The following is a 25,373-nucleotide window of genomic DNA, read 5'->3' on the forward strand; positions in this document are numbered from 1 at the left end:
TTGTTTATCTCTCCTGCAGTGGCAGTTATTTTTAGTTTCTTTCCCAATGTCCATTCTCCCGTTTATTTACTAAAAGGAAAAAATGTTCATGTTGTCAGAGAGCAATACTGAAAATAATCTGTGAGATTGGCCTGAAACCCCGAGATGTCCGACTTTGCTGGTCATCACTGGAGGAAACGCCATCTGGCTTGCCTCCTTTGACTGCATCCTGTTCATCTTGCCCATTCTTTTTATTGGAAGTATACTGTGCCTAATTTGGAAGAGCTATCTTTTGATGGTGATAAAACCACAGTGTAACTGCCGACCACCACCATGATACAGGCACTCCAAAAGCCTCTGACTGGCAGTGCTGGCTCTGGTCTGCTGAGCCTTTGATTTCTCTTTTGGATTTAAGAGTAACCGCTGGTTGAAGCCAAAATTGTTAAATTTTGGGTGGTTTTGAGGTGATGCTCTGTAAATGTCCAGCTGAATGTGAAATGTAGGCTGCTGATTTTAGTAGGTCAAGTTTAACAAATGCTTCATGCCCATTCTCTGGGACTCCCTGGTGGCGCAGCGGACTGAGCGCAGCACTGTGAAGCTGTCCATGGCTTCTGCAGCGCAGGTTCGATTCCCGGCTGGCCAGGGAGATTCCCACATGGCGAGGCAGACCTCTCCTGTCTCGCCCGTTGCTCCCCTCAGCAGTGTATTTCAGTCCTTCTGCCTGTTGTGCACCCTGCTCTGTCTCTGGTGAATCCTCTCACCCTCCCGCACCTCTGGCCTGTACCCCAGCTCTTGTGTAAATAAATAAATCTTTTTTTTTTTAAAGTTTAAAAAATGTATTCTCTAATTTTTGGATATAATGTGCCCATAAACTTAAGCAAAAGCAGGAATTGACTGAGAAGGGACATGAAGGAACTTGATGGGGTGTGGAAATGTTCTATACACTGAAAGAAGTGTAGATCACATAGGTGTGTACATTTGTCAGAATGCACTAGCTGTCTCCTTAGATGTGTGTGCTGCACTGTAAGTTATCTCAATTTGAAACATTTTGTTACAGAAAGGAGAGGGAAAAAATGCCATTTATTGCCTGATTCTATTGTATGACATTCTGCAAAAGGCAAAACTAGGGAAGAACAGCAAATGGATGGTTTTTAGGGAAAAGGAGAAAGAAAGACAACTACACCGAGGCAGCACAAAAGAATCTGGGACTGATGGAATTGTTCTATCAAGGTTGTTGATGGGTTGATGGATATACAACTCTAACCTTGCAGAAATCTATAGAACTGTATGCCAAAGGCGTGAATATTACTGGAGGCTAAATAGAAATTAATCAGGTAGCAGAGGAAATACAAGATGGGATGCAAGCTTTAGCAAGGGAACCTAACTGTTATATATGAGTAACATAGCCTCAATGGAGGAAACCAGTGTACTTTGGAAAACTGTTTTGGTCAGATACTATAAGGCCCAACACAAAAAGAACTGTCCGTGAATCCTTTATTCTAGGTCAAACTACTGTTTCTCATAATGGTATGGATTAGCAATTCTGATAGATGTATGCTAGGGCCGAGAAGTATATATAGTATCAATATTGAGTACCAGTTTCTCACTGTCAAAGAGATATTATAAACAAGAGAAGTCTAGAATGAACACTGGTGTTGGGTTGGAATTGGAGTTATCGGAATGAATTGATGCTCTTTGATGGCCGGATGCATGTAGGGATCGATGGGGGCGGGGGGCGGGGGTTGGTATGCACAGGGTAGTGCACATTAGTGTATTTCCAAGACCTGTCAGCTCAGGAGGCTTAGGAGCTGGGACTTTGCAGTAGCATAGAGAATACCTGTCACCCAGGTCTTGTTTCTAAAAGACTATCCTAAAAGGATGAAAAAGGCTTTTTGGGTAAATAGTTGATTTCTGGGCTCCGTAGAGAAAAGACATCCTGCCCCTGAAAAATCTCCAGAGGATCTTCTAATAGAAAATAAGGATTGACAAGTAGCCCCCCAAATCTGCTTTAAAGTTCTCAGATCCCTAAAAAGCACCTCAGCTGTGCTTAGAATAGCTCCTGCAAGCTGAGGAGCTGGGCAGAAATTTCAGAGATTGGTTTTTGGGCTCTCCTGAAGTGGAGTGACCTTGTTTATATATATATATATATATATATATATATATATATATATATATATATATATATATATATATATATATATATATATATAACAGCTAGGCTCCTATTCAAACCCTAGAAAGTCAAGCCCTGAGAGCAAATACAGAATACTAAGAATAAGGACTACATCTAGAGTACAAAACTGAGAGATCTGCTCCTCACAGAATCTAAAATCTAGCCCTCGTAGGATGGAAGTGTTATATATTGGTACATATATTTGTTGTACTCAAGGTATATATTCTATTCATTAATTTTATAACTGCCTGCCATAACAACCAAAGATTCAGAGGAAGGTGACATAGTTCAGAACCTCCGTAAGGATTAACGAGATTCAGCACACAAGATAAAAAGAGCTAGACAGGAAAGTGTTCTCTGCTCTGACCACGTAGGTCAATAGGAGTGGGCCCAGGGACTCTGGATATTGGAATTAGCAAACAAGAACCTCAGAGAAGTTAGGAATATGTTAAAGGAAATGGAGGATGTGTGCACAAACTGTAAAAAATGAAAGACACTGCAAGGCTTCAGAGCAACCAAAGAAAAAGGACAATTGCTTTCAAAGGAGCAACGTGATACTAGGAACTTTTTGAAAGAAACTATGGAAGGAAGAAGACAATATCTCTAGAGAGTTTCATGAAAAAAAACAATCTGGCAGCCCAAAATTCTATGAAAAACAGCAACAAAAATTCCTTGAAATGCAGAAAGTATTCTGACAGGATTTAAAAAAAAAAAAAAAAAAAACTGAAAAAAAATCAATCCAGAACTATACTTCAAGAAAAACGAAGGATAATTTTCAGGCTGAGGGAAACTGACCCATTGCCACATGAAGACACATGAATGAAGATCATGAGGAGACAAAAATGAAGGAATGAAGGAATGAAGATCATGAGGACACAAAATTTAAGTAAATATAAATGAATATTGACTGTACAGTTTTGCAACCTGGATACAGTTTTGCAACCCTGGATAGTTTTACACTTTCATGTAAGTCAAAATTTTTTCAAAATAAAATGCTTTTAAAATTAATTTGATCTTCAGAATTAGAGCTCTCCCAACTCACCCCACAAGGCAGGTGACATAGAAGCCCTGGCAAGTCATGCACACAATTTTTAGAATTTTTAGAAGCTGACTAAATAGCACACTTTGAGTGGAGCATGTGGAGGGCAGCCGGCAAAACAGTAAGTTTCTGGGATATCCGATTTTCAAAGAGCTTCGGAAAGCAAGTAGCTTCCTGGACCTGGAGTACACGATGCTCTTAAGAGACCGACAGGCCATTCGCGAGGGCCCAGCGCCAGGGGGTGGGCAGGGAGTCCTGCCGTCAACGCGGGGCAAAGGCGAGTTGCAGGCGGCCTGTTTGCCAACCTTCACCTCCCTCCCCCGAATCATTCCCCTTTGGGCAGGCGCAGAACCCACACGAGAGGCCAGCAGCCCCGACGACTGCAGTCCTGTGTCCCCGAAACCGCCTCTCCGGCCCCGCAGAGCAGGGGTCCGCCCAAACCCCGCCCCGAAGTTGCCAGCGACTGGCCCGGGCCCGCGAGATACGAGTGGCACGACCTGTGTCCAGGTTGGACGGTCGCAGACCAGCCAGAGTCCCAGCACCTCTCGCAGGTCCCCCGGCCCCCACCGGGCCCTGCCCTACAGCCACGCCCCCGCCGCCGAAGCCACGCCCCGTCACGGCACGCCACGCCCCCCACAGCCACGCCCCCATCACGGCATGGCACGCCCCCGTCGCCGCACGCCACGCCCCCGTCGCCGCACGCCACGCCCCCGTCACGGCACGCCACGCCCCCGTCACGGCACGCCACGCCCCCATCACGCCACGCCACGCCCAGCGTCCGCTCTGAGGGCACGCCTCCTGGGGGGCCTGCGGGTGCGGGGACCCCCGGCTGCAGGCGCAGAGGGCTCGGCCGTTGCTCCGTGGAACGCTCGCCGGGTGCGCGGGCCTGGAAAGCGTGAACTTACCGGTTAAAACGGAAGCGCGGCCGCAAGCCCGCTCCGGGCCCCCCCTTCGGGCCGCCGGGGGCGCCTCCGGACCCTCCGGGCCCCGCGCCCCTGGGCTGGGGGCGCCGCCCCTCGCCGGCCTCGCGCTGCCGCCCGCTGTGAGCACGGAGAGAGGCAGCGCCGCGGGAGGCCGCGCCGGCCGGGCAGGCGGCCGCGGGTCGGGGCCTGCGCGCGTCGGGGGCGCCGGCCGCCCCCCCCCCGCCCGTGCACCCCGCGGCCCCGCCGCCTGCGCCCGCCTCGCCGCGGGAGCCCAGCCCCAGCCCCCGCCGCCGCCGCGCCGCCCCCCGGGTCTCCAGCGCGGTTCGCATGAAGGTCAGGGTTAAGTTCTCTCAGTCTTTTAGCTGCTTTCGAAAGAAATGATGTCACTGAGCCCCTCCTCGAGACACGCCCGCCCCGCGCGCCCCCGCCCCGCGGCGGAGCCCGCCCGCGGCTGCCGCCCCCCTGGGCCTCCGGCCTCCCCAGCCCAGGCCGCGCCTCGTCCCCAGCCCTCAGGGGCCGCAGAGGCGCCTTCGGGCTGCGCTTTCCCTGGACTGCGCCCCTTTGTCATTGTCGGTTGCTTACACATTGTGTGTGAATTTGGGGGTCCGCCGTCACGCCTGTACGTGCACAAGCGTCACACTCACCACTACAACCCCCGCGGCAGGGACATTCCCCCTTTCCAGCAGCCCCTTCTCTTTCCTCGCTGTCCCTCTGCGACCAGCGTTGTTTCCAGGGTCCGAGCATTGCTCTCTGTGCTTCGGTTACTCACACTCCGCATGGAGGCCAAGCCATCTGTTACTTGTCTTTCTGACATTTCTTGCAGCATAATCAACTCAAGATCATCTATTTTGTCCCAAAAGGCAAAATTTCATCTTTTTAAATAACTGAGCATCCAATTGAACAAATTCCATAATTTCTTTCTGCAGTCATCTGCTGCTGGGCACTTACGTTGCTGTGGATAATGCTGCTATGAACAAAGGTGTGCATAAATCTTTCATCCGTGTTTTCATATTTTGGGGGTAAAAATCTAGCATCGATTTTCATGGATTGTGTGTGGCTTTTCCATTTTTACTTAAGTTATCTCCGTACTGAGCCACCAGGGAGGCCCTCAGGTCACAAGATTTTGACATGAGGCAGGAGAAGAATGGAGGAGCATCCCGCTGGACCCCCCTCTCCAGTCCAGATCCGGAAGCTCTCCTGCACCAGGGGAGCCAGGGAGATGGCAGAGGGCGGGGCTCCTGCTGGCGGTCACCACCAGCTCTGCCAGCCTGCAGGCCCTGCTGGGCATCCCCATCTGCTCACAGTTTGTTTGTGGCTGAAAGGAGGTGAAATGGCACGGAGAGGCCTTGGCCTGTAGGAAGCGCTGCTGCTACCTGCTGGCGCTGCTGTCACTGTGGGAGCCGGTGGAAAGCGGTAGCGCTCCCGTGTTCTCTAGAACTGCCCAGCGCTCACCTCCTACAAGCCGGCATTCAAAGCAACTCAGAAAATACAGTTAAGTCGTTCCCTTTAAGTTTTGTTTCCTTCTGTGTTTATTTCTCCAGGGCCAGCCCCCCTCCCTGACAGAAATGGAAGACGAAGAGAGACGAGCAGCGGGGGAGAAAGGACCCTCTCCGGAGCTTCGTCCAGCTCCCGGCAGCTCCTGACCTCCTTTGCCTCACCCGTCACTGAATGCCACAGAGGTGCTGGGTGCCCCCTTGATTTGAATCCCATGCAGAGACCCCTCAGCCGTCTGCGCGTCTGTCCTGCCCGGGACACAGCCCCGGGCCACCGGGCCGCCACGTGCCACACAGCCTGTTCCGGCTGAGCCCGCCTGGGGCTGCTTGGGCCCAGCCCGGGTGATCTCCTGCATCGTGTGCTTGGCCCTTCGGGCTCAGACTCTTCCTGTTCTCCTTTCAAAATGACCTCCCCACAGTCTTTGATTTTACCCCTGCCCAGCTGTCCACCTTGTGAGCTGTCATTAGCGTCACCCATTCCTGAGCACCTGCTGCTCTTGCAAAGTTGAGGAGCCGCCCCCGCCCTACCAGTCCTGGCTGTTGCCAGAGAAAGAGGCTGGGGTCACACCACTGATTTCCCAGCACAGAGGGCAACTCCTTTGCAGGGCACACCCTGGGGGGGGGCAGCTGTTCCTCTGTGGGCTCCAGCACCGATGGGGAAGCTGTGCTCAGAGGAGGCCCCGAGGCCACGTTTGAGGCTCTGCCAGGGGCTGTCCCTGTCTCCAGGCCGGGGACCTCAAGGGCATATTGGCTGTGCTGCTGGCCTTCTACCTGACTCTCGGTCCTCTCCTGGCCTCTGACTTTCTGGCTTGCAAAACACAGCGAAGACTGGAATGGTCAGCTCAATGAAACCCTCTTTAGTGGACAAGATTCCAGGCCGAGCTGTGGAGGCTGGGGAAGGACCCACGGTCGGCGGCATCAGCGGAAGGGGTGCTTTATGGTGCCGGGTCAGCCTCCGCCATGGGTCTCCTGCAGCCCGGGTCAGGGGTTACGCTACTTCCAGCCCATCAGTGGATCCCGGATCTGGTCCCACCCGTAGCCCATGGATAACATCCCCTCTGCGCCAGGGGGTCTCGTAGTCAGGGGGAGTCTCAATGTAAGGCCTGAATTCTCTTCATGCCGCTCAGCCTTGCGACCTTACCTGCTGGGGCCGAGGGCTGTGGCACGTTCTGCTCAGCACCCACCTGGCAGTTCTAGGCCGGCTCCTCCACTGAGAGGCGCAGGTGTGGGCGTCCTGCAGAGGGTGCCCCACCCCCAGCCTCCACACACTCAGCTCGGGGCCACTGTGCTTTGGGTCCTGGTGAGTTTGGGTTGGCAGAAGAGGCTGCCCCAGAGGGCTTCAGCTTGTGGCCCATGGTGGACTCGTTGCTGAAGCCAAAGTCTGCAACCCTGATGTTCAGGTCAGTTTCCAAAAGCAGGTTGTCTGGCTGTAGGTCCCTGAGGACGCGGTCGGCCAGTCGCCCTGGGCCACCTCTTCCGGGTGGCCGTGGCCCGGCAGGTGATCAAACGTGTCTCTCCTGCTGGGGCCCCCTGACCTGGTGGTGTTTCCATGGTGTCAGTCACCTTTCATAGTTCTGCCGTGGGGGGGATTCGCGCACAAGTCCCCCCGCGGCCCTCGGAGCGTCGCCCGACTGCCGAGGCTCGGCGGTCCTTGCCTGCCTTCACAGCACGTGCCGCGCCAGCTGCCCTGGCGGCGACCTCGGGGGTCAGTCGTGGTCCTCGGGGCTGGCCACAAGGCCCCCAACATGATCACTTGCTGATAATAGTAACTAAAAAAAGAGCCAACTGGATACTAGCTGGGGAAAAAAGTGAGAAAGACGGAACACATGAGGCGAAGCTCCCAAAGAGCAAACGGCCACAATCTCTCAGGTCATCGAATACCAGTTTCTTGGGGTAGAAGGTCCAGAATCCCGGACCCAACAAGGAACTGCCCAGGGGCTCGGCCGCCTCACCGGCCCCTGCAGGCCAGACCAGGGCCTGTAATGAGATAACTCACAGCCACTTCCCCACTTTTGGTCTCGCAGACCCTTTAGTGTCTTGACGTGGGATATAGTCTCTGACAGGAGTCGGAAGGCTGCTTCCTGGCCTTGCTAGTTTGAAAATCCAGTCATTGCTTGGCTTTTATGCCACTCGACTTTAATGACATCCTCGAGGCTGATCCTCTGCCATTCTCTGGCCTGCATCCTCCAGTTTCGGCGAAAGTCTTTCTGAGTCTTTTAGAGCGACCCCTGCGCCCTGAGATCTAACCACATCCCTCCTCGGCCGTGCGATCAGTTTGACAAGAGGAAATACACGCTGCTCTCAGCCCTTGGCTCTTGGGCAGGGCCCGGGAACCTTTGTTGGTTTCCTGAGTGAGGAGCTCGCCGGGGGCGTGTGTGCTGGTGAGGTGGCGCGGGCCGGCGGCAAGCTGACCCCAGTGGGGACTGGCCGCCAGAAAGACAGTTGTTACAGTTATGAGATTTTTCAGCTCCACTCTCCACCCTCCAGAGATGCGAGAAGGGCTGGAAACTGAGTCAATGATTGGCCATACCTGCCTGAGGAGGCCCCCACTGTGTGGGACTTGGAGGACTTGCGGGTGCCATGGGGACGGAAACTCCTGTGTGGAACCCTCCAGACCTGTGTGCCTCCCCACGGGCCATTCACCTGTGCCATTTACCCTGTTCTTCAATAAACCAGTGAGCAGAAGTCTTCCTCTGAGCTCTGTTAGTCACTCCAGCAAATGATCAAATTCAAGGCGGGGCTTCTTGGGATCGGCAGCTCTTAGCCGTGGAATCGGTGCTGTCTCTGGCAAGTGTCCCGGCTGCATTGCAGGGCACCGGGCTGGTGTCAGGATTGCTTGAGGGGGTGAGGGGGTGCACGCATCTGATGAGTGGGAGTGAAATGTTTTGCATAACTAGTGAAGGGGACGCGGGAAAGACGGTGTTGGGTAAAAGTAAAATATCAGGCTTTTCTGCCCTCTGCCATCAGCGTTGATGATGGAACCCTGTGGTCCTGAATGCATGCCTGAAATGCACCTGGCATAGGGTGTGGGCCTACATAGGTGGGTAAACCTGGGCTGAGACTGGGCTTATGGGAGCAGCGTCGCGGGGATGCCGGGAGAGGACCAGAACCACCAGCAGAGAACAAGCGGGAACAGCAGACCAGAAGAGCAGCACCAGCAGAGAGGCAGAGACCACGAGAAGGCCGGGGAGCCCAGGAAGAGAGAGGACTCACTGGGGGCTGGGAAGCCTGCCAGCCTCCCGGCCCCGCAGCACCCCTGCCTGCCTTGCGCCAGGTAAATCCCAAATAAAGCCTGAAAAGCCACCGAGGGCTCCAAGGCTCCTCCTTCACCCCGTCTGCTCGGGTCTTAGAGAACCAGCTCGGTGCCTTCCGGGCACTACAGACGGGTGACAGGTGAAGGGTTACGTTTCTCACATGTGTAGTATGTGACCCGCCCCCCACCTGTCCTCAGCAGGATCCTCTTAGGTCTGTTTAACCAGAACCCACCTGCCCACGTTTCCGCAGTGATTTTCATCCACAGCCCCAGACTCTGACCTTGACCAGCCACCCCCACTTCACACTGTGTTGGGAGCGGAACCCAGTGCTAGGCAGACCCTCTCCTCTTGCAGTAGCTCCTGAATAAAAACCTTCCCACTGACACTTTCACAACTCCCGGCTGTTTCTTCTCTAGCACTGTAAGAAGAGATTCTGTTGCCTGAAACACATTAACTTGGGGTAGGGAGGACGACCTGGAGAGAATGAGAAGGCTGTTACCTCGCTTGATCCTCACTATGGTCCTGCCGAGCAGGGTCTATTGTCTTCAGTGAAAGGAGGATGAAGTGAGATGTTGTAGAGTAAATGAAAAAGCATCAGGCTTTTCTGCCCTCCCGCCATCAGGATGGATGATGGATCCCTGCGGTCCTGAACGCATGCCTGATGGCGGCACCTGGAGTGGGGTGTGGGCATGCGTAAGCAGGTACACCTGGGCTGAGAGACTGAGCTCATAAGGGCGGCATCACGGGGACGGGACGCCAGCAGAACCACAAGAGAAGCCGAGAGAACGCAACAGCAGGCCGGAGAGCCCAGAAAGAGTGCAGTCTTGCCAGGGGCTGGGAGGCCTGCCAGCCTCCTGGCCCCCCAGTACCTCTGCCTGCCGTGTACCCAGTAAAATCCCAATAAAGCCTGAAAAACCACTGAGGATTCCAGGACTCTCTCCTTCACCCATCTGCTTGGGTCATAAAGATCCTGCCCCGTGCCCATTCCTGCCGATACCAACATGTAGGCAATTCTTGCAGGACTGACTCCCACCTCCTGTACCCAAGCTCTCAGGCAGCCCCCAATGCTGGGTCTGTCCACGTGACCTACTGACAAGCAGATGTGTGTTTGACACCACACAGCGGATGTTTGGAAAACACTGGTACCTCGAGCTTGCTCTCTCTCCCCGCTGGGTCTGCCGCACCCACTGCCCCCTGAGCAGCCCCCACCAGCCCCCCGGAGGGCGGAGGGCCCCAAGACCCAGCAGAGGTCTCTCACAGTGTGGGCCGTGGCCTGCGCTCCCACCCAGCCACCACACAGGACTGCAAGAAAGAAATGTTTGCTATTTTAAGCCACACGGTCTGGGGGCTTTTGTTCTACAGCAAAACAAGGCTGCGAAGTCCCGTGACTTGCTCAAAGTCACACGGGGAGCTGGTGGGGCCCTGTTTCCTTACCACCCCCGGCCTCCGGACAAGGAAGGCCCTTCACAGTCTTCCTTCAAACCGTTGTCCCCTGGCTGGTTGGCTGCCTGCCAGGTCAGGTTAGCACTCCCAGGAGGACATTAAAAATATTTAGTGTGTAAAGAGAGCAGGGCCTTGCAGGCCCCCCAGGATCTCACGGGGAGACTGAGGTGAATCCTGGGGTGCTTGGGGGTGTCAGTTATCAAATGATATGGAAATATTGGGTTGTCAGAAAAGTCTGGATGTATTCTTTGTTTTTCAAGCAAAAATGATTTATGACTTTGCTGACAGCCCAATAGTTCATTGAAGTGGAAGGTCCACCCACATGGGCCTGTAGCAAGGAATGTCAGCCCTGGGGGTAGGGGCAGTCCTCCCCTGCTTCGTGGTCTGGAAGCATCTGCATGTTTGCTTCTCTCAAATAGCTGCTCACAGCTTCCGGAGGTTTCCTTCCACGCAGCCCAAGCTGTAGCCACAACCCGCACTTCACAGGTCCTCTCCTGACACCACACAAAACCAAGATATTCTCAGATAATTTATTCAGAATTTTAATATAAACAGATAATTATCCCATATTATACATGCAAAGTGATTCTGATATTCAAAAGAAAGGCATATTCTGTACATGGCACTACTTGGCTCTTGTAGGAAAACACAGACAAAAAATAACTGAGCTTTTGGTGGGTTTCAGAAAAGAGTTGTTTTCCACACAAGCCACGGCACATGTGAGGGCACAAAGCTGAGGGGCGGGAGGTGTCCGCTGGGGCAGGGTGAGGCCCCAGGCACAGCCGGAGCTGCCTCCCCGACCTGTGCTCCGCGCCCTCGTGCAGGCCGCTCCTTCCGTCTCCAGGGGACCAAGGGCTCCGCTCAAGATGCGATTTTGACCAAGGATTTTTAGGGCCTGCACCCAAATAAAAATGTGCCCCATGGCTGGTTCTGTACCTTGAACGGTATGAGAGCGCAACCGTGAGCTCACAAATTCATTGCTCCCCTCTTTCTAGGGGACCGGAAAGAAACATTCACTTTCAGTTGCAGCCCCTAGAACCCTTTACATTATTCCCATGTTTGAAAGAACAAAGGCTGGGAAGTTCTCCGCACTCCCAACCTCACCTCTGGTGTCAATTAATATTCTGAAGAACATTCTGGAAGATTTTCTGAAGGCATTTCCTCCCTCCCCAGCCCCCAACAAAGCCCTAATTTCTAAATAGCCTCAGGTGTCACGACTCACCAAGGAGCATCCAAAAGACATTCAACCCCAAACTTCCACCCACCACAGAGCAGAGCAATGATTGCCATTGGGACTGCGGTGCTCGCCCGATGGCCGGCGTGGGCATCCGGGGCGGTGCGCCCGTGGCCGGAGCAAACCACCCCACTGCACACTCACGCGCCATGGGGGACAATGCGGGGAGCTAGGGGTGGTCCCCAGTTGCGGGGCAGTGCCTTGCACCCATTTGTGCATTTTCTTTCAGTTGTGCTCAACGTCTGCTGGAGAGCGGCATCCTCTCTCCTTCCTGCTCGCTTGAAACAGGACAGCACCCAGGACAGTCCCAAGGCCAAACAATGCCACGCAGGTCGCTCCCCGGTTCAGGGAGCAAGTGGGGATTCTCCGGGGATGCAAACACCACCCAAAGCCACATCAAGGAAAAGGGTTTCGTGATAGTGAGACAGCGTCAAACACAAGTACTCAAGCCGGCTTTTTTTTTTTTTTTTGTAACTCATCACAACAAATCCCCTGGACAGCCAGGCCTTTCCAGAACATTCTGGTGGTAGTCAACAATATCTGCTGCGGAAGGAGGCAGAACTGTGACCCAACGCTGCTTGCTTTACTGCAGCAACCAAGGCCGCTGAGCGCGGCGAAGCCTTGATTACAAGACTCTGCCCGGGTCTGCACACAAGGTCTCAAGGGCCCACCAGGCCAGAAGGGATTGGCTTGCAATCAACCAGACCCCAAAACAGAGGGACATGGTTCTGATAACTGTATCGGGCATGCTGGTGGGTTTGGGATCAGAATTTCTCAACATGCTCCCCCCCCCACCCTTTTGGAAAATAAAAGGAGACACTGTGTTGGGTGTTTGTGTGTGGAGTGCCACGAGTGTGATGTTTTTCACCCCAAAACGGATCTCAACCTGAAAGGAGAGGGAAGAAGGCACAGAGAGAGCCCAGGGCTTGGGGGTGCCCACTTGGGGGAACACAGTGGGACAGTGGGGTGCTGGCCCTGAACTGGAGACTGTCTTTACCCCAGTAAAGACATCTGCTCCCCAATAAAGGCAGGAGGCTGAGGCCTGGGGCCTCACACATCACAGGCACGCTAATGCCTTGTTTGATGAGGGCTTGTCTGGGGAGCTTGGTGTCAACTGATGGATTATAATAAAGGAAGTTAAATTCAGAGAAGAATTTTCTCGGCCAGGAAAAGGATCTGTGCTCACACAAAAACCACACTTTGTCTATCTAAACTCCCTCCCTCGAGATTCTTCCTAGTCTCTGGCATTCCAGAATCAGCTAATATAGATTTCCCCGATTCAGATGAGATCCAGGCAGGATTCGAAAGTCTCAAAGATGTCCATTGTTAAAGCACATCCTAATGATACACTGAGGTAGACTGTGCTGGAAAGAAAATCATTACCCCACATTCACCTGTTTATTTTTCTTGGATAAAAATTTACATGCGCTCCATTTTTTTTTTTTTATGAAAGTGATTTTTACAGTGATTTTTATATATTAAAATAAATAATTTCCCCTAATATAAGAAAACCTTTCTTAATTAGAAAAATGTGAAAACTGCTGCTACTGTGGCACACAGCCACTACAAATTGACTACGGAAAACAACAAAATACCTAGATCTACGTTTTTCTAATTGACATCCAGACCCTCTAATATGTACAAAACAAATTTGGCGAAAATAACTTCTGTATACTTGCTTCTTGTACCCAATCACTGAGGCGCCCCAGAAATATTTTACATGCTATAATTTCTCAAATCATATAAATAAAATCGCAGTAGGCAACTGGGATTCGTGTCTACCTGTGTGCTTAAGAAGTGAGGAAGCTGAGGTCACCATTGCCTCTGTCCTGTTCTCAAGCCCACAGCTCTTCAGAGAAGGAAACAATCAAAAGCTTGAGCGAAAATGCACGCAGGAATAACCTGTGGAGGATGATGTGGATGAACCAAAGTAATGACTTCACTGTGTCCTTTATTTGAGCAGCTGTGGTTCCCCCCCCCCCCCGAAAGGGAAGAAACGGTGGATTCACGCGTTAGGGAAGTCCCGGTGCGTGAAGGTCCTTAGCGGTTTCTCCTCCAGACTCTACTCTCTTAGGAATCGCGACGTCGTCAGCACCTGAGGGTTCTTCTCCAGCCCCACACCTGACACAGCTCAGGTCGCTGGCGCAGAGCAGCTTCTGCGAGGCCGGTTCTGAGGCTGGTGGGTCGCCTGGGGGCCCAGCATCTGCATGTATTGCTTAGTGTTCTGAAGTCCGTCCCTCTTCATCTGACTCTGTGGTTTGCCCAAAAGCTGTAGGCGGTGCACACCCAGCTGAGGAAGCGAGCAAGGCACACACAGGGGACAGAAGCTCCGAGCCACACTGGGTCTGGCCGGACTCACCTGTAGGCTGCTGCCAGCTCATCCAAGCAGAAGCCAAATCATCCACCAAGCCCCGCACCCCCGCCCTCAGCATGGCCTACAACGTCCGCCAGGGTTAGCAGCTAACGTGGCTTTATTCCCAGAAAGAGGGATGCTTTTAAGACCAAACAAAGAGGTCACCGTGTCTCCTCCCACTCCCCATCCCAAGACCCTCTCCCCCCAGTCCCAGGAAACTGTCAATAACTTACGAGGTTGACACTGGAGACTTTTAAAAAATTAAATATGTCACAAATATATTCTCAAAACTCTGTCACCTCTGTACTTTCTTTTTCCTGTCCTTTTCTTCTGTCCTGGCTTTGTTTGGTCTTTAAAAGACCCACTATCACCCCAAACTAAACGCTACTTACTCCTCAGCTCCCGAAAAACATTTTTCACCCAAGTTAAGGGAGAAAAGACTCCTGAGGCTAGACGTGGGACACAAGGATATGTTGAGGGTAAAGTCTCCCAGCAGATGAGGAGGAGGAAGGAGAAACGGGGGGATCAGGAGCTCCTTCGTGTCCACCCAGCACAAATGCTGTGCAAGCAGGTGCGCGTCTGTGCACACCCCACACACGCCCGCACACACACCACCAGCCGTGTCTCGCCTAGACACACACACGCGAGTGGCGTGCTGGGACTGCAATCCTTATCAAAAGTATGAAAGCAGCAGCTATTGGTCAATTTGAGGAACTGATTTTGTGAAGGGAAAAAAAATCCTTCAGCCTGTTTGAGAGGGACTCGCCGGCAGCTCATCCCCTCAAGCCTGGGTTTCCACGGGGGCATTTTTTTTTTCTTTCAAATATTTGTTCCACAAACAAGCTCTACACTGTAGTTCAGACACCAGCACACACGCACACAAATCTTTGTAAAAACAGGCGCTTTCTTTCAATCTACTAGGAAAAAAAAAAAAAGAGCATCCTGGCTTGACACCAGACGGCCGAAAGGACAGCAGCTGTGGAAACCCCTCCCCTGTGTTCACAGTTAAACACTCTGACGACTCGTCAGGCTGTAATCAATGTTTTCAGTCGTAAGAGGAACAGAAATGTAATGATCTCTGAGCTCCGTCTGACACTGTGGCAGAGTCGTGTGGGAATCCTGAGTTTTCTAGAGGCCTTCGAATCCAGAGGAAAGTGAAGACAGGAACCCAGCCCCCCACAGGCACCGTTAGGAAGGACTGGACCGAGGCAGAGTCAGAATCCGGCCGTTCTTCTTGCCCCCGTTCATGTGGGTGTAGGGGATGTGCTCCTCGTAGTTCCGCTTGAGGCCCAGCGCGGACCCGCCGTCCCGGCCCCCGGCCTCCTCTCTCTGGGAGTGCGAGGAGCGGTCCAGGGGGACACTCTCCATGTCCTCAAACTCCATCTCCAGTTCCTCGCTCTCGGGCGCCTTGTTCTCCTCGCTGTGGAAGAAAGAAACTTCCGGGAAGCTGGGGTGCAGGTCATCCTTGAGCAGGTCCACGATCTCCAGGAAGGTCGGCCGCATCTTGGGGTTGAACTGCCAGCACATGCGCATCAGGTCGGTGCTACGGGAGAGAGGGACACGGGATGAGGGGGGGCCCGGCCACGAAGCCCCGTCCCCTGCCCTGGCGTCCCACAGACGCCAGAGACCAGGCTCCCAGCAGCGAGGACCCACAAGTGCCGACAATGTTAAGGCAGAAACAGCTACTGTGTTGCTGAAAGGTGGTCTGGAGGAGCGCCCAAGGGAGCGGCCTCATTCCAGCCAGGTCAAGAAGGGCCTCTCCTGACGCTGCCACATGATGAGCATCGTTCACCATTTTACTTATGACTGCACGTCGCGGTGCAGCTGTGTGGCCGGAACCGAGAGGCCAGCTCTGAGCGGCCATCTTGCAGCTTAGCCCACCCGCTCACAGAGGGGCTATGACTTGATTCAGCCAAGAAAACACCAGACAGCAGCAGGGAGCATGGTTTTCATTTATCTCTTCCTTTCCCCCCGTAACTTCTTCTAGGGTAGGAGGCTGTAGACTTTCAGCCCATGTACCAAATGTGGCCCTCTGTATGTTTTTGTTAATAAAGTTTTATTAACACACTCAGACCCATTCATTTATGTGTTTATCTGGCTGCCTTCCAGTCTCACAACAAAATCAAGGGGCTACCAGAGAGCCATGAGGACTACAAGGTTTAAAATATTTACAGTATGACTCTTTACAGAAAGTTTGTGGGAGTCTACCTTAGGGCCTATTTAATTTCTCTGGTCCTAGAATAAGAGCCAGCTGTTAAGTGGCATGACCAGAAAAGAAACTTCAGGAGGCAATGTTTAGAAATACTTTTCTCAGAGATCCTGCTTCATAGTTGTTTTTATATGATGTTTGCTAATTGATGTCTTACTTTGGGGGTAATAAAGTATTAAAAGTCTGGCTCCATGGATTTTTCAGGAGAGCAAGATTATTTCTTAATAAACACTGATAAGGAAATTTATGTGTAATAAATGCAGAAAGTTAAAAAACACCCAAAGATGTAGAGAAAACACAGCTGACATACAACTATCCTTCAAAATAACCTCTTTTCTATTTGGAGACATTTGCTACATACATACTGTTTCCATAAGCATCATTAGAAATTTCCATTGCTACCGCCTATTAATCTATCAACTTATTGACAATTCTCCTATTCCTGGAAATTTACATCATTTCAATTTTTTGTGCATGTTTAATGGAGTGCACATGTGTTTTGTCCATTTGGTCTTATAGCTAAAATTTAAAACAATTAGGAGGACTATCTAACACACATCCCTGACAAAATATTTTGAATGCTTATGCTTAGTGATTAATTTTTCTATTTTTATTGAGATATAATTGACATATAGCATCATATCCGTTTCCTCACAAAATGTTAGGTGTATAAAGAGTAGACAGTTTCGCGTAAGTGCCCCACTCCAGTCCCCGGCCCCCTCCCAGGGTAGCTGCTTCCAGGTTCCTTATGTGACCTTCCAAAGATATGTAATACAGCAACATGTACAGTGAAGACAGTGTATGTAGACACAAGCTGGTGTGTACTCATGATAGGTAAACACACATGTGCATGCAGAAATACAATGTGCAAGCACCACGTGCATGTGAGCATGACGTGCAAATACAGGATACATGTAGAGATATGATTGCAAGCACAGCATGCATGAGAAGACACGACACGCAAACACCAGCACGCGTGCAGACACGGCATGCAATACCAGCACACGTGTGGACGTGACATGCAAACACAAGCATACAAAGGACAAAGTCTTTTTAATAAACACTCCCCACTCTGACCCCCTTCCACACTTACACTCTCTCTGGACAATTGTCGGGTTGATCCAGAAACCCTCCATCCATGACAAACTTCAACACCTGCTCATTAGACAGGCCTTGGTAAGGTTGTTCTGCCAAGCTGGTGATTTCCCAAAGGACCACGCCAAAGGACCTGCCAATGACAGTCAAGAGCAGAGCCAAGAAACCATCAAAACACACAACCATCATGTCTTTGTTAACTAGACCTGCTCGACCAGTTCATTAAATGATTTATGCTGCCGTTCAGAAATACTAATAGGATTAGCCTCAACCAGAACACGATGGCAGCCTTGTACCGATCCCAGGGGGACGTCCCTTCATCTCGATGGGGAGGCCATGAGGAAGGCCAGTGTTAAGTGTCCTCTCTAGCCAGTCACACCAGCAAAGCAGCCTGGAATTCTGGCCCAGGGTTCTGTCTGCCAGTCCACGCACAACTCACCACATATCGGAAGAAGTGGTAAAAACCCCATCTTTCAGGGATTCCGGTGCCATCCAGCGCACGGGGAGCAGGCCCTTGCCCCCTTTCCGGTAATAATCCGTTTCGTAGATGTCTCTGGTCATTCCAAAGTCTAACAACAGACAATTCACATGTTCTTAACCTTCAGCCTACTGCCCGGTGCCCACCACCCTCACCACCCCCCTCCTGTAGAGCCTCGAGGAGACTTACCTGCCCCAGAGGTGTGCCCACCTGGGTGGTGGCTAAACCCAGTGAGAATGAATTCTAAATGTATTCATGCAGGGAGCGGGGGCGGCCACGATTTACAAGGGAAGGAAAAGGAATCCCCAAGTAGCAGAGGCGACATTCGGCCTACAGCTCAGGAGCCGCATTCCCAGCAGTCCCTTCCCACCCACGGCTGCACGGGCTTCCCAGACTGAGCTTCTGACTCTCTGCGGCCAGCCTGCTGCTCCTTGTTGCAAGCGGCCCCACCGGTCAGCCAGGTACCCTGCCAGAAACCCATGTCTAGGGACTTCACTGGCCACCCACTTTCCTCATACCCCATGTCCAAGGCAGCAAGGAGTCCTGCCCACCCACCGTGACGTGACGCCCCCTCGAATCCATCCTGTTCTCCTCCTCACTCTGGCCACCCAGGCCCACCACACCTCCAGTCACAGGACCCTCCCTCCATCCTGACCCCGACACCCACTGTCCAGGAGAAACTGAACAGGGCCATGTCCCCTCTTGCTTGCCACCTTCCTACGGCAGGATAAGGTCTTTGGGGAATACAGGGCGTCACTTCCTCTTCCCTGCTGACGTGAGAGCACGTCTTTCTGATGATTAAACAGAACCCTGGTGCATCCGGCTTCCCCGGCTGTGTGGGGAGACCATCTGGACGACTCGCCGCATCCTGCAAGACCCGCCTGGGGCTGGCAACCACCTCTCTCCGCCCAGACTTCCTGTCTCGCGCTCCTCTCTGCACGCATCTCATTCACATCACGTCCACTGTCCTCCAGCCCCCAGCCTTGGCGTGCACCGCAGCGCCCGCCACATGCACCCCCACACTGTGATGCTGTCACTTAGGTCAACTGCTAACTCTTCGATGCTCGGTATCCTTACAGAGAAAGGATTTCTTCTCTAGCACGGAACTCCTTACTTCCGTCAGCACTGTCTTCCCAGTCTTCATTGTCTTGTTCACAGGAGCAGTGACTGCTCTATTGTTCATCTGGAACAGCTTTGTCCAGCAGAACCCTCTGTCTGTGAACATGTCCAGTATGGCAGCCACTGGCCCAAGGCAGCTACTGAACGCCTGAAATGTGTCCAGTGCAAATGACAGACTCGATATTTTATTTTACTTAATTCAAATTAATTTGAACATGAATGAGCACACGCAGCCCGTGGCTACTGCGCCAAGACTCCAAGCCATAGGCAGGCAGGAGAATCCTGGCGACTTGGTCATCACTGCGCCCAAGGTCCCCCCTTGGTGACCTGCATGTTCGGGGGTCACAAATAATATTCAAAGAATGAGTGAATAAATGAATGCAATTAAAATTAGTTGGAAAACAGGTCCCCAACCCAAACACTGCTCCTTTACATCATCCAAAAAGATTATAGAAAACTCCTGAAATGAAAATCAGCGTGGGGGCCTTCCTGGTGGCGCAAGGGTTCAAGTCTCAGCACTATGAAGCTGTCCGCAGCCTCTGCAGGCTGAGTTTGATCTCAGCCAGGGAGCTACCCACATGGCGCAGCAGACCTCTCCTGTCTCCCGGCTGCTGCCCTCAGCAGTGGATTTCAGTGGATCCCCCTGTTTTGCTCCCCACTCTGTCTCTTGTGAATCCTCTCACCACCCCCTGCATCTCTGGCCTGCATCCCAGTTCTTGCATGCATGCATAAATAAATCTTTACAAAAAAACCAAAAACCAAACCAGCGTGGGGCATTCTCAAGCTAGGACGGCAGACCAACCTCCGATTTTGACGGTGAAGTCGTGGGCGACCATGCAGTTCCGCGCTGCGAGGTCGCGGTGCACGAACTTCTTGGCGTTCAGGTAGGCCATTCCATCTGCGATCTCCGCTGCCATCTGGATCATCTCTTGCAGGGTGGGCGGGGGGCGGCCGGGGTTATTCTGAAGTCAGAACAGGGCTGTGCTCAGCGCCCCTGGGGCCTGCGCAGTTGTGGGCCCCGCGGGAGCCGGGAAGACGCTCACCTCAGCCTCCGGCCGCAGGGAACGCAGGTAGCTCTTCAGGTCCCCGTGCGCCATCAGCTCCATCACCACCAAGGTCGGCTGGCCTTTGGACACCACCCCCAGGAGGCGCACCTGTAGGGGAGCGCGGGGAGGGACTGAATGAGGGGCCACAGAAGACTGTCGCTCACCCAGGCCTCCCCGCCTGTCACACACAGCACCCTGGTCGTGGGGGAATGTGGTGACCCCGTGTTCCTGGTCTGCCCCGCTCAAAGCCCAGCGTGGACACCTTGCTGGGGGCAGGGGAGGAAGGGGTGATGTCCCTGAGCTCACGAGGCCGACCCCCTCCAGGCCTCTGCACGGCTGTTGACTGACCCCTCACATGCCCACACAGCTCACTTCCTACATCCGTAAGATGCCCGGGCCCCGTCCTCTGAGCCCACCTCCTCTCCCAGCTCCCGGTGACATCTCCCAGGGCAGAGGCGGCAGTAGCCTGCTGGGTTACATCTGTTCTGCCTGCTGTGCTGGAGGCCCCGCGAGAGAGGATCTGCTGGTCACGAGACCAGCGCGGGGTCCAAGCACAGAGTGGTGGCCCCTAAATATGCCTGAGGCAAAGGTGGAAGGCTGGGAGGCCCCGAGAGATGCTCAGGGAGCGCTGTGAGCAGAAGGGCAGGAAGAGCCTGTGCTGACTTGAGGGGATGGGCTGAGGGGAGCTGGGGTGGTGAGCGAACCACCATGATTTCAGGGTTATGAAGGAGGCAGGAAGAGGACAGCCATGGAAGGTTCCGGAAAGTAATGGGGCAGCGAAGAACCCGCTCCAGGCGGGGTGGTGGAGGTAGGACCGGAGAAGGGGCGGCGCGGCCGCCCGCCACACTCACCACGTGGTGGCAGGTGAAGCCCTTCATGACCGAGGCCTCGTTGAGGAACTCGATCCGCTCCCGAAGACTGGCGGACTCGTTGACCGTCTTCACCGCCACGCGCGTCTCCGCCTCGCCCTTGATGATGTCCCTGGCGTTGCCCTCGTACACCATGCCGAAGGAGCCCTGGCCCAGCTCCCGCAGCAGCGCGATCTTCTCCCGCGGCACCTCCCACTCGTCCGGCACATACACAGAACACGGGAACACTGCTCCTCACTCATCTACACGCCCACCCCACTGGGTTCCGGAGCCCCAGCCCCCCCCCCCGCCCCCAACACCCGGACCCCACAAACATTCATTAGGTGACTGCGATCCAGGAGCCCTGCCAGTTACTGGACCAAGACCAGGACAGTACGTGTCCCTGTCCTCGCGGGGGCACAGCAGAAGCAGGAGAGGGGCCCCTCATGGTCTAGGCTCCGGCCGAGCCTGCAAGCCCGTCCTTTCTGTCCGGTTTGGAGCCCTCAATACAAAAGGACGCAGGCGATGCTCCCTCCCATCTGAAGCTGTTTGTGCATTTGCCAAGGGGGTGGGCACAGGTGAAAATTAAACCAGCCACAACGCCCACAGCCCCACCCTGTATAAGGGGGAGTCTAGGCCATCACCCCTGCACCTGTCGACATGAGCAAGTGTCTGACTGCTCCCGGGGCAGGGGCAGGGGGTGCAAGCTCCATGAGACTCCAGGGCTCAGCTGGGTGTCCCGGATGCTGACCCCTGCTTTCACTTGAGGGTGGTGACAGAGGGACCCACACAGCAGGGCCCTGGCACCCTGGGGAGGATGGAACTCACCATCGCTGGCACTGAGGTACTCGGGGTTTGAAGATGCATACAGGGGTCCCAGTGGCCCATCCGGCTGCCTGGAAGAGTGAAATGGAGCCGTGTCAGCAGGGGATCCTCAGAGACCACCCTGGGCCACCAGCAGGAGGCCTTCTAAGGGGACCAGCCACCCCACTGGCATCCACATGGTCCTGGACACAGCGAGGGGGCCAGGGACACACTGATGCTTTGAGTGAAGCCCGTCAGAGGTTCACTTAAGACTCAGCCTGCAAATTGTAATCTCTGGTCATCACGTAATACCTAATGGCCTCCCAGCCTGCCCTCTGCGGCCCTCACTCACGCCAATTCCCAAGAAACAGCTTTTCATTTTCAGGACATTTGCAAGCAAGTTGGTGAATACAACCATCATGCAAAATTAAATTATAGAGCCTTATAATTCATCACCTCCTAATTATTGTGCTTTATTTGACTATAATAGAGCCCTTGAGGCTCTCACATGGCCCGTTTATCTCTGCTTTGGGGTCTGTCTGGTGCAACAGTGGACAACGGTGAGCGACCTGCCTCTTCCTGACCCCGCAGTCACCCACGGCCAGGCTTGAGATTGGCTATAACAGGGATATTCTCACCACAGGAAGAGGGGGCAGAAAACCAAGACTGGACTGATCTGTTGTTTTGCAGGCTTGAGGAAGTGATAGAAAAAAGCATTTAGGGTCCTCCCCGGTGGTGCAGGGGGTTAAGATGCAACCTATGAAGCTGTCCGCAGCCTCTGCAGCACGAGTTCGATCCCCCTCCGGCCAGGGAGCTACCCACATGGCACGGCAGACCTCTCCTGTCTCGCCCGCTGCTCCCCTCAGCAGTGTATTTCAGTCCATCTACCTGTTCTGTTCCCCACTCTGTCTCGGGTGAATCCACTCACCCCCGACACCTCTGGCCCGTACCCCAGCTCTTGTATGCATAAATAAATAAATCTTAAAAAAAAAGTGTTTAAAGCACAGATGACGTGTGTCATCTCTGTAGCTGTGACAATGGGAAGGGCACCCATAAACCGAGACAGTGTCCTCCAGAATTTAAGAATCACTCTTCGACTCAGCAAAGGCACTTCTATCACCGACGAACCTCTGTATCTTATTCCACTTCTGTCTTTAGTGTCAACAAAACACCAATCACCGTTCAACCTGGGACTACACTTGCTCATCAACTGGATCCTTAGGCCGGACATAGATTCAACGATTCAGAGGGAAAATTCGCATAAACATTTGGTGAAAATCAATGGCTAGAGGAGGGGCATTTGTGATTAAAAAATCTATTTTATGTTATTCTTATAATAATTTTCTATAAATTGCAGGTGATGCATCCTTTACATCAATAAAATTTACAACGAACTCAGAGGCATCCCCACCTATGTCTAGGATACAGCTTTCTAGAGAGACTGTTGCTACCACCTTCCCGCTCACCTCTTCCTCAGGAACAGATAAATGCTTCCAATCACAAGACTGAAGAGAAACACAAAGATGAGGGGGCCGATGATAATTTTTGCAATATTGGACGGGACATCTACTGAAATAGAGTGAGAGACAGTTCGCATCAAAATGTGTTCACATCATAAATCAAGCTACGCCAGCCCTGGAGAGCCCCCCGCCCCTGCCCCCTTCTCTCATGCCCTTGCTCTGGGCTCCTCAGACCTTCTGGGCCCTCGTCCCCTTGTCTCTGGCTCCGGGGGCCTACTGGGCCCTTGTCCCTGCATCTCCGAGCCTGCGGGCCGCCTGGGCCCTTACTTCCCAATATCCTGAAATACCACTTAGCTCCATGGCGTGGAGGTGGCCCCAGAGACCTGTGTTCACACCTTTGTCCCCAGACCGCCCCCCACTGTCCCAGCCTCCTTTCTCCAGCCAGGACTGTCCACTGGCCTGCCCTCGAGGGCCCCCCTGAGAAGGGCGACCTCTAGTGGACGTTCCGCTGGAAAGTCAGTGACTTAAAGCCCCGCCCCTGCATTTTCATCTTGTGTCTAAACAGCCTCTCTCAACACCACTGTACTTCTGGCAAATGAAAAATTCCCCAGGAGGTGGCCCGTGTGTGCCAGGGAATCCTGCCCCTGCTCGCTGAACAGCTGGCACGTTAAACTGAGCACAATCTGGTTGCCAGAAAGAACCAGGCAAAATAAAGGCAAGTGCGCTCCCCACCCCACCCGGAAAAAACCCTTTGACACTGGCCGCAGCGATGGAGTGAAAACCAGACACAAACAAAGCTCTCCCAATGTGGTGAATTCTATCTTGCTTTAATTTGCATTTTCTGGTATGGCTTTGAGAGCAGTTGGACATTTCTCCTCATGTTTTCTGGTTTTTAATATTTCTTTTTCAATTGCCTACATATGTTCCTTTTTTATTATTGTGTTAGGACAGATGCCTTTGACTCATGATATTTTTGTAGTAAGGATTCTGTAATAAGGCTAGTAACTTAAATTATGTTATAAATATTTTGCCCATGTTGACATTTCCCTTGGGATTTTATTCATGGTGTTCCCAGTTCTTAAGAGGGAGACTCCACAGCCTCTGGGCCTCCTTTGTTGCTGATGCGCCCGTGGAACACACCTGAGTCTATGCTTAGAGACCGGACAACCCAGGCAGGGCTGTCCAGATGGGCCGGCCTGGGGTCAGAAGCTCTGGCCTCCACAGCGGGAGGGGCTGGAATGGAGCTCAAGCGCATGGTCACTGGTTTAACCAGTCACGCCTGTGTAATGACACCCCAGTAAAAACTCTGGGGACCACGCTCAGAGCAGCTCCCTGCCGGTGGCATGGTTGTGGGGGAGGGCGGCCGTCCACAGGGAGACAGCGCAGGGCTCCAGGGTGGAGAGCCTCCCGCCTTCGCCCCGCAGGTCTTCCCGCTCAGCTGGTCCCAATTTACAGCGTCGACAACGAGGCCGTCCTCTCCAGCCAGTGCCTTCCTGCGTCTGAGTCGCGGGCCTATTCTTAGAAGGTTGTGGGAATCTCCAAATTCATAGCCAGTTGGCCAGGGTGCAAGTGGTCTGGAGAGCCCCCAAACTTGCATCTGAAGTGAAAGCAGCCTTATCCCTGTTCCCCTGGTCTAGAACGCACCCCTCCTTCCCAGGCATTTGTTTGCTGACTCATCCAAGTGCCTGGTTTCCCATCAGGTGTTGGGCCAAGTCATCACCACCTCCAGGAAGCATTCCCAGGCAGTTCATCCTCCCCCAGCTCTCCCCGCTCTGCTGTTCACAGTGTGTCCAGCTCCCCCAGCTGCAGCACCCACGGCCTGCATATCAAGGGCACCCCCAAGACTGGGGGGTCGGCTCCTGCCGGCTCCACTGGAGATCAAGACAACCGCCGCAGGAGCTAGCGGGTCAGCGGATGGCCCCGCACCAGGTGCCAGACAGTCACGCTATCACTGAAACCTGCACCCCAGGGACCGGTTCTGTTACTGTCCCCATGGATGGACGAGGACGTGCAGGCTCAGAGAGGGTAGGTGCCTTTTCCCAGCTGCACACAGTCGTGCCCAGGGCCATGCCCCTCGTCTCCTCGCCTCCCCAACCAGCCTCTGAAATGCCAGCGCCCGCCCAGACCCACCGAGTCCAAGCCGCAGACTTACAATAGTCCGCCACATAAAAGTGGGTGGCTTCTGTCCAGGAGCCGTTGCCCGCCAGAGAGGTGGCCCGGACCCGCACGCTGTAGTTGCCGGGGGGCAGCCCGCGCAGCCTGCACCCCCGCTCCAGAGCAAAGTGCCTGCGGGAGACACAGAGGTGCAGTTCCTGGAAGACAGGGGGAGAGGAGGCGGTGGGGTGTGCTGCTTGCCCTGGGGAACCACCCCCCCCAGGAGTGACGGCGGCAGCAGTGCACAGTCTGGGTCCAGAGACTTCCGG

The 25,373-nt window shown here is 53.5% G+C and overlaps 2 protein-coding genes across 4 annotated transcripts in view; one reads left to right on the plus strand and one right to left on the minus strand.

Annotated features, from left to right (window-relative positions):
* The window catches only part of LOC311182543 (olfactory receptor 7G3-like), a gene marked incomplete at both ends in the record, with an annotated part of 735,701 nt that overhangs the window by 345,835 nt on the left and 364,493 nt on the right, over positions 1-25,373 (plus strand). The window lies entirely within an intron of this gene.
* The window catches only part of INSR (insulin receptor), a gene marked incomplete at its 5' end in the record, with an annotated part of 97,151 nt that continues 86,790 nt past the window's right edge, over positions 15,013-25,373 (minus strand). For all 3 annotated transcript variants that reach the window (XM_084251378.1, XM_084251377.1, XM_084251376.1), the window contains 9 exons: positions 15,013-15,434; positions 17,194-17,328; positions 17,635-17,764; positions 19,595-19,754; positions 19,836-19,946; positions 20,690-20,934; positions 21,515-21,582; positions 22,957-23,059; positions 25,103-25,262. In XM_084251378.1, coding sequence (XP_084107504.1) covers positions 15,080-15,434; positions 17,194-17,328; positions 17,635-17,764; positions 19,595-19,754; positions 19,836-19,946; positions 20,690-20,934; positions 21,515-21,582; positions 22,957-23,059; positions 25,103-25,262 — 1,467 coding nt within the window. In that variant the 3' untranslated portion in view covers positions 15,013-15,079. The remainder of the gene's footprint in view (positions 15,435-17,193; positions 17,329-17,634; positions 17,765-19,594; positions 19,755-19,835; positions 19,947-20,689; positions 20,935-21,514; positions 21,583-22,956; positions 23,060-25,102; positions 25,263-25,373) is intronic.

This window comes from Talpa europaea (assembly GCF_964194135.1).
Source record: "Talpa europaea genome assembly, chromosome: 12".
NCBI classification, from domain to species: Eukaryota; Metazoa; Chordata; class Mammalia; order Eulipotyphla; family Talpidae; genus Talpa; species Talpa europaea.